Here is a 9,546-nt window from a genome sequence, read left to right on the forward strand (position 1 = left end):
TGCACAGCCAACTCAGCTTCAAGGAATGGAAAAGCACCTCCTAACTCATGATAGATTCTATTTCTCTCCTCTCTTGGTTGGAAGAAAAATCTGTGAAATCCTCCTGGAAGAGGGAAAGACAGAGGGATATAGGTAAAGATTTATGACCACGTTTTGCAGTTTACCACCTGGGCCTTAAGCAAATCCTAACCTTGGTTTCTTTTCATTTCTAGGGAAAAAGGGAACATGGGCACCTGGACCTCAGCCACTGATGTCTTCCTAAAACTTTGGGGAATTTATGTGCTTCCAAGAAGCCCAGGATGGATGGGCCTTACCCAGCATCTGGTGGTCTGCTGCTTCCTGGCGTTCATTTCAGTGAGCCTCCTCTCTGTGGCCTTCTACTGGCTTCTGCCATCCGCTATAGCATTCTCCACCTCCTGGGTGATCTTGTGTGCTCTGCTGAGCTCCTCCAAGCATGCGCGCTGTTTCATTCTTCTCCTTTTTCTCTCTTGTGGCCTCCGTGAAGGCAGGAATGCTTTGATGGCAGCTGGCACAGGGATAGTGATCTTTGGACATGTTGAAAATATTTTTCACAACTTTAAAGGTCTCTTGGAATGTATGACATGCAACCTAAGGGCAAAGAACTTTACTATTCATTTTCCACTTCTGAAAAAATACATCGAAGCCATTCAGTGGGTGTACGGACTTGCCACGCCACTTAATCTCTTTGATGACCTTGTTTCTTGGAACCAGACCCTGGTGGTCTCTCTTTACAGTCCAATTCAGGCTCTGGAGGCACAGCTAAACAGTACTAAAGGGGAAGTCCTGAGTGCCTTGTATCACATGATAACCATGACAGAGATGTGGTCCTCCCTGGGTCAGAAGCTACTTACCTTTGCTGGGCTTCTGCTAATTATACTCAGCACCGGCCTTTTCATGAAGCGCTATCTGGGACCTCGTGGTCGGAAGTATGAAAACATCTATATCACCAGACAATTTGTTAAGTTTGATGAAAAAGAGAGAGATCAGCAGAGGCCCAGAGTCCTCCCACTCAACCAGAAGGAGAGGAAGAAATACGTTGTTACTCCGTCTTTACGGCTGTCTCCTAAAGAAAGGAGAAACCTGGGTTTGTTTCTTCTCCCAGTCCTTGCCCATCTCTACATCTGGGTGCTGTTTGCGGCCGTGGATTATCTGCTGTATCAGCTCATTTTCTCAGTGAGCAAACAGTTCCAAGGTTTGCCGGGGCTTCAGATTCACTTGAAACTACAAGGAGAGGTAGGGGCTCTCAGGCAATTCTCATGTTATATTGAGGTTATTTGCTGGTGGTTCTTCTAAAAGATCTGGAGCCTCTTGAGGCAGTGTCTTATTCACCTTTGGGTCTCTGGTACTTGGCATATTGCCTGAAGCCCAACAGATGTGAATTGACTTGAAATCCTGATGTTAGAGTATAATTCTGTGTTGGTTTCCAATTACCGATGTAACCAATGATCACAAGTTGGGTAACTTAAAGGAATAATTTATTCTGTTATGGTTCTGGGTCTAAGTCTGAAATAGCAGTATCATTGGGTGGAAATCAAAGTGTTATTGGCAAGGGCCTGTTCTTTTTTCAATGCTAGGAGAGAATTTCCTTGGCCTCTTCTGGCTTCTGGTGAGGTCTGCCTTGTGGCTGCACCACTCCTATCTCTACTTTTATCTCCATATAACCACTACATGTGGAAAAATCTTTTTCTGTGTCCTTCAACCATGCATGTGGTCACATTAAAGCTCAGTAGAATTATTTCTCTCCCAGCCCCTCTCTCGATCTTTTATTTAATTCTAGCTATTGAAACCCCTTTCCCAAATAAACTAACTCAAGTGCAACAGATTAGGATCTTATATTTTTAGGGGACTGTAGTCAGCACTGAAATGTAGGACTGGATGTCTTGTTAAACATCAACTTTATTCTCAAGTAGAATCTGGCATGAGTCTGGGATTTGGGGCTTGATTTCCTCTTACTCTCAGACTTTTGTGGTCTTGGAGTACCTTGGCTGGATGAGAACACTCTTTCTATCCTTATTATGGTTGATGAGTATTAGAAGTAACATTACTGTGCAATGAAGATTAAGAACCTCTGTTCTTTTTTTTTTTTTGGTCGTGGGCCTGGGCGCTGTCCCTCAGCTCTTCAGCTCAAGGCTAGCACTCTACCACTTGAGCCACAGCACCACTTCTGGCTTTTTCTGCTTATGTGGTGCTAAGGAATCAAACCCAGGGCCTCATGCATGCAAGGCAAACGCTCTACCACTGAGCTACTTTCCCAGCCCCGAGAACCTGTGTTCTAATACATGACCCAAAGAACAAAGACAAATCATCAGATGCATCTATGGAAAACCTTCAGTAGTCAGACAGTGTCTTTCTCTGAGTGGTACTCCCTGTGTCTTAAGGAATCTAGCTTGCTTGATGCTTCTGCCATGTACCAGCAGAGTTGACTTGAGGATTTTACTCATCTCATCTTTTAGCTTTCCTTTTCCATTTTTTCCTGTGGAAATTTGTGATTATGTTGACATTTCAGAGGCTCTGGATACTGTCAGACACTTGTCTTTCTTTTTTCTTCTTTTCTTTTTATTTTATGTGTGTGCCAGTTCTGGGTCTTAAACTCAGGGTTGAGGTACTGTTCTTGAACTTATACTCATAGCTAGTGCTCTACCACTTGAGCAACACCTCTACTTCTGCCTTTTTGGTGGTTAATTGGAAAAAAGAGTCTCATAGACTTTCCTGCTAGAGCTGGCTTTGAACCGTGATCCTCAGATCTCAGTCTCCTGAGTAGCTAGAATTACAGGGGTGAGCCTGTCACCTAGTTGCCTTTCTTGTTTTTTGAAACTCCAATAATGATGAAGTTGAACCACACAAAATGTATATGTGTTCATGTGTGACAAAAAATCAGGGCTAAGTACACTGTCTGGGCTGGTGAAAACAGGAACAGCTATACCTGGGTGTATAATTTGCCCTGATCTTTATCCGGCTGCTGCCAAAATCACAGAGAGAAAACAGTAGCCATGTTGTCAATAAACACTCCTTTGAAAACCAGCCTCCATTTCTCTTTCTCTCTCAGGCCCTCAAATTCTCCTGCTCCCTTCATGTTTTTCCTCCCACTAGCTTCTGGCTCAGCAGATCCAGTCCCCCAGCTCCTGCCTCCCTCATCCTGGGCTGCTTCTCAGCGTTGATTACTTTGAGCTCTCTGCTGTCCCAGAAGAATTCAGTCAATTACAGGCATCCTGTTGCTCTAGTTATTTGGAGCAGGGTGGATAATGGAAGCAGTGTTTCAAATGAAGCTGGACAAGAATCCCAGGCATGCTTGATCTTAGGGGTGGCAGGGGACCCTTCCCCTTATTCTCCTCCTATCTTCTCTTTTCTTGTCTCCATGCCAACTCTCCCTGGTCCTCTTCAAATCGCTTCTCTGTCATTTATTTGTCTTGAATCCAATACTTATTATTCATGTATGCTTTTTTTTTTCTTTTCTGAATACCCACTGGGGGGAGAAAAGCCAGTTCTGCTTTCTTCTGAAAGCTGAAAGCTTTCCTGTGACAACTTCCGGCACACTCTCTCTGGGCACTGCAGGGTACTGGGGATGTAATGATGTCCAGACTGCAATAACCCCATTGTGGGGAGCTTATCTGCGGGCAAGGCCATCCTGTGTGCACATAATGGCCACAGGGTGGTGGGGAGTCATTAGATTTGAGTCTGAGACTTGTGGGATTGCCTCCTAAATTCTATTGTGGTGCCTGGGTGACTGCCACCAGCAGCCAGCGTCCTTCCGCGTGACTGGCAATGCTCTGCCTCAGCCCAGGGTGCCCTTGGGAGGCTTCTGGCTTTCTCTGTTGCCACAGATTTGCAAAGGAGAAGTCAAGCAGGTAGAGAAACATTGGCTCAAGGTTTGGCCAATATTTCTCTCCTGCTTGCATACAGTTTTAGATCAATGTTTTAAATAAAAACGATGGGAAACGATCCAAGTGGAGCTGGCTATATTGGTGGGCACAGTTAAGTAAAAATAGCCCTAGTTTCTACTTACTGAGAGCCTCCCAAGGTGTCCAGTACTTAACTGCATTACCTTTCCAGGGACTATCTGACACCATATCCTACCCTCCCTCTGTTACTCAATATTGTCTCAGTAAATCGTTTACTTAACAGAAGTGAATGTATTTTAAATCACTGGGGGTACAATGTGGTATATTGCTTGGCATTATGAGAGAGTGAATTTGTCTTCCATATTACCATCACCCAGTCCCATTCTGAAAATGTTGACTCAATCTTTCTGAAGCTCTGACTCCCAACTGCAAATTCCCCAGTTAGATTTCGAGACCAAATAAACTTCTTCCCAGACTGAACACCCGCCGCTTTCTTATTGCAGAATTGCTCATCACTGACTCAATCGATGTGTTTGTTTCTTCAATAGTATTAAAAAAGAGTGCATGCTTTTGCTCTGGGGACTGAAATCTTCATTTAATTGTAGATGGATTGTCTTTTTTAATAAGAGAAGAAAAGACATAACACAACTGTTTCTCACCGCTCTGGCACAGATGTGATTTGATGCTTGGTAGTGGGTCTGGGTGCTGGATGCAGTTTTGTTGTTTGTTTGTTTGTTTTCCTTTACTTCTGCCTAGCCCCTGGGCCCTGTGGCACTAGGGTGATAATAACTTACTAAGTACTCCAGTCTGTAAGGTTAATGCTCCATCCCCAAGGTGTTTAATTTACACTGGGAGTAGTTTATTCATGGGCAGGATCTGGTCCATTAATTCCTGATTTACCAAATTAGAAAACAAATCCACTGAGAGATTAAATGACTTTCCCAGGTCAGGGGAAAGAAAGAGCTGAATCAGCAAACACTACTCTTATGGGTGGCAGGACTGGGTGGCTCAATGTCATCTTCTGCCCTCTGTGGAGGGTAATTAGGTTTTTTTTTCTCTTGTCTTCAAATGGAAAGGGTTGTACCCTTCTGAACATCCAAGAGAAATGGAAAAATGTTCTTTTCTTATTTCTTCAGTCCTAGAAACTGAACTCGGTCTGTGTTTGTTAGGTAACTGGATGACTTCTTGAAACATACACTCAAATCTTTTGCTCTTAGTTTGTCTTTTCAGTGAGGGTCTCATACTTTGGCCTTGGCCAGCCTTAACTCCAATCCTCCTGCTCTGCCTCCCACGTAGCTTGGTCCTCCCCCCTTCCCATGCTCGATTGTAAAAACCACTTCACACAGGATTTTAGTCTTGGCAAAGTGGATATGAGGGTTAGCATATCAAATCTAAAGAGCCATATGGTACAATAGATAAGAAGAGTATCTTCCAAAGCTCTAGGTGGTTGGTTTAAAACATGGCTTAGTGCCTCAACACTTTTGTGACCTTGTGGTCTGCTGAGGGGAAGTTTGCCCTGACTTGAGAGATATGTATCTTAAGGGGCTAGATGACCAGCTAAGTCTCTGTCCTGGTTGGGCTGACTCTTGTCATTAGCTCCCTGCACCCTAAATATAGAAACAAATATTCCATGAAAATGGGTTCTGCAGCCACAATTGTTAGGCTAATCAGATTTCTCTGCCTTCTCAGAGTTTTCAACAAACAATCTTGAGAGCTTGTTTGGAGGTTCTAGCAGGGGAGCGCAGCTGCTCGTATACCCTTGACCGAAGACGGGTCCTCCTCTACTCTGGACGGTCGTCCTCTTCGACCGAGCACACAGCTTGGGGAGGGACACTCATGGAGCGGTGTGGGAGGAAGGGGACACCCGCCTAGCCAGCCAGATCAGCCGAACCAACCCTGGCGATCAATGGGGTGACAGATGTCGCAGCTGGATCGCCCTCACATCCTCAACAAACATATCTGATACACTTCTGTCCATGGATCCTATGTCTCCACAAACCCGTTGTGGAGAACATTGGCATGGGAGGAGACTCACTCTTTTACCTTTGCCACAATCATGAATCACCTCCTCCCCCCTCCCCCCCGAAAAAAGAAGCAAAAAATTTCTTTAGTCAAGTTTTCCTGCATATCTGAAGATAAATGCCAGGTTGTGTAAAAGAACTATTGAGAAAGACAGAAACTGCATGGAAAATGACATAGATATTCATTTTACTCTCTCATTTTTGAAGCAAGGAACTCAAGACCCCCTCCATGGTTCTTCTTTCAATATATCTGTGTTTGAACCAAGCTGCATCCCTAAACCAAGGCTCCTTCTGTCTAAGACTTGGCTTCCTCTGAGCATCATTCTTGTGACATTGGTACTGCTGGGACTGTTGTCCTCCATCCTGATGCAACTTAAAGTCTTGGTTTCGGCCTCTTTCTACCCCAGTGTGGAGAGGGAACGCATCCAATACTTACATGCTAAGTTACTGAAGAGAAGATCAAAGCAGAAGATCAAAAGGAAACTGACTCTCTATTTTAAAAAGGTAAGGTCAAGATGAGGGCTATCACCTCTGATTAAGCTAACATTGGGTTTGAAAGGCAAAGGGAAAGAGGGCTTCAGAGGACTCTTCAACTTTACATCAGGACTTATAGCTCAGCGGTCCATAGGACATTGGGAGGAAATTACAAATGTTGATGGCTAGGGTTCTTAGTACTGTGGTTTGGATACTGGGCCATAGGATTCTACAAACTATTCTTCAAAGTGTTGGTTTCAAGTAAGTATATTCTTTTAAACTGCTGAGAGTTATTGAGAAGGTGCTCTCATTTTACTATTAAAGGACAATGCCCAGTAACTTTTTCATGTCAAGTCTAAAGAAAACATATGGAAGAAAATATCTACAACATAACAAATTTCAAGGGATTTACTCATTCTCCAGTGGTATATGTGTACATACATATATACATATATATGTTCATTTGTGTGTATACAAATATATTTATTTATGTCTACCTATATATATATATATATATGATTTCTTACATACATTTATAAAATGTCCACATGAAATATTTTATTTTGCATTTCATTTAATGAAAGATAAGTAAGAATTTGCAACCTATTCAATGAATAATTCAAAGCACACACAAATACAGGTCATAAGGGTTATCAAAATAAATCTATTTAATAAATAGCAAGCTGGATCCTTCCTCAAACATGGATGGGAGAATCAGTCACACTGTACAGGGTGAAATTTATTTGCATATCAGGAACAAAAATCATTTGCATCATTCCTATCAGCTTTTGACAACTTACAGAACTGGAAAATATTTCATAGCCAACAAGAGTTGGAGAAGAACCTCAAGGATATGCATTTTTGTTCTTTTCAAAGTCTTTGCAGTTTTCCCTAATACTAGCAACTCCACAGTGAAATGTTTATGTAAGATTCATTTGAACTAATTTGTTCATTCTCTACTTTTCAGGTTCATTTCTGGTTTCCAGTCCTGACAATACTTAGAAGGAAACACAGGATCAATGCCGCTGAAGATAATCTATGAGAGAAACTGAGTAGTCCCCTGCATCAGCACTTCTATTCAGGTTGCTAATAGGCAAAGTCACAAGGCCTGAAGAAGGGTTTGAGTTTTCAGAACCACTTTACCTCCCTGGTTATGCTGTCAAACTACTGCCCATCAAACAACCAAAGAGCTACTGGATAAATGGTTTTGTAGTTGTCTCCCCACAAAGTACATGATCTGGACTGTGACACAGTGTAAGAAGACTGTACCCAGACCTCTTAGTGATGAATTTCAGCCTAGATTACTATTTGAAGTATAAATAGATAACAATTAAAAAAATCTACTGCAGTCTCATCAGAAAATGTCAAGGACAAAATATATGAGAAAGCTGGCAACACATCTTTAAACTCCCCTGTCCTTTCTCTGCCCTTTTAAATATATTTCTTAGCTATTCTCAGTCCTACAATTGCTTTTCTTCCCATTGGCCTTCAACTCCATTGGCCTGCATCTCTTTGATTGTCTCTTCTAGTAACTTCAGCAGCCTGAGATTTCTGACATGGTGGCCTAGGGACCAAGTGTATCCATTTCTTATAACATACGTACGAAAATGCACATCTTGGATTCTTTGTCACTTTTAACTATCTCAAAACAACTAAGAGGAAAAAAAACTCCTTTAATATTATTTCTATTATTTCTAGGATAACAAAATGAGAGGAAAAAGTATTTTTACTGTTACTGAGAATTGAACTTGGGGCCTCATACTTACCTCTAGTCCTTTTGCTGTTTTCTTTTCCTTTTTTTCTTCCCGTTATTCAGATGGGGCCTCACACACACTCTTCATCAGCATTGGTCTCTGATAACCATCCTTCATCCTTTATCTCCAGACTAGCTGGGATTATAGGTGCGAAGCACCATGCCAGATTCTAAAATTGTTCATTTCTTCACTTTTCATTCTGCAAACTTGCAGACTTACAAAAAGTTGCAAAAATAGCATTCCTTTTGCCCTTCTTCATCATCTCCAAAATTTCACATCTCACCATCATAGTATAACTCTCAAAAACCACAAAAATAACATTGAAAAATGCATAATCCAAAGAGTTTACTCAATGACCCCCCTAACTGGGGTCATTTATCTAATCTAGAATCTCACTTACAATGGACTGTGTTGTTTCCTTATTCCTATCCAATCAGGAACAGCCCTTATGTTTTTCTTTTTCTTTTGTGATCTTGACACTTTCAGAGTGTTGTGGCTAATTTGTAAAATGTCCTTCTCCTTGCATTTGCCTGATATTTCCTCTAATTAAACCTAGAGGACTCCTGTGGGGTCTTCACCTTTGTGTTTTATAGTTCCTAATCATGTGGCTAGCTGAAATGAGTCATTGGGAGGAAAGTTACTTTTGATTACTGGATAAGGGAGAGCCTTGTTGGTTCTAAGACAATGGCTACTGCAACCCCAGGAGCTCTGTTGCCCAGGCATTACAGCCATGCCAATGAGCAGCGTCCCTGAGACACACACAGTGCCCTTCAACCCCTTCCTCAAAGAGCCCTTTTAATGGCTTTCTACTGGCTGGAGCTCACAAGGGGTAGCTTCCCCTTTCCTAATGCTGGCCAAGAGTTGTCTGATTACACTCAACTGAGTTAATACCTTTCAAGGTCATGACTTTTCCCTCGATCAGTCCCCCAATCCTTAATCCCCTAGAATCTATTATCTCTGCTTTTATAGATATGAAAATGAAGTGTGGACAGGCCAGATAAATCCCAGGAGGTTAATATTATCCTTTGCATTCCCTTTGGATAGAATTTAAACTGAGTTCCTGGTGTCTACTGATTTGGCAGAAGTCAGTTAAGGATGGAGAGATCAACTTGCTTAACTATTGGTCCCCAAACTGGTCATAAGTTATCATTCCTAGGATGTGTGTGTGGTAGGGGGTTCAGAGGGGAGTGAGTCCTGAAACTTGCTCTGGTCTAGCTTCAGTCTCAGAGACTCTGACTTCAATGTTCTTCGTGTATGTATGTTTTTTTTTCCTCCGTGGATGTGTATGTATGTGACCCCATGGGTCAATTTTTAGAGAGAATTGGTTGCTTTAGAGCTTCTGATTTCTATTAGTCAGTTAGCATATTTTACCTAACCAATACCATACCAACATCCAGATCAAAACATGTAAACAGAACCACATAGAAGGCTGATAAA

At 42.1% G+C, this 9,546-nt stretch overlaps 1 protein-coding gene across 1 annotated transcript; it reads left to right on the top strand.

Moving 5' to 3' along the window:
- The first annotated feature begins 225 nt into the window (after positions 1 to 225).
- Positions 226 to 7,592, top strand: Dcstamp (dendrocyte expressed seven transmembrane protein). Its single transcript, XM_069991828.1, has 3 exons — positions 226 to 1,254; positions 6,089 to 6,385; positions 7,323 to 7,592. The coding sequence occupies exons 1-3, from the start codon at positions 226 to 228 to the stop codon at positions 7,395 to 7,397; spliced, it is 1,401 nt and encodes a 466-aa protein (XP_069847929.1). The 3' UTR covers positions 7,398 to 7,592.
- The last annotated feature ends 1,954 nt before the right edge of the window (positions 7,593 to 9,546 follow it).

This window comes from Dipodomys merriami, unplaced genomic scaffold (assembly GCF_024711535.1).
Source record: "Dipodomys merriami isolate MVZ:Mamm:240054 unplaced genomic scaffold, mDipMer1.0.p SCAF_4, whole genome shotgun sequence".
NCBI classification, from domain to species: domain Eukaryota; kingdom Metazoa; phylum Chordata; class Mammalia; order Rodentia; family Heteromyidae; genus Dipodomys; species Dipodomys merriami.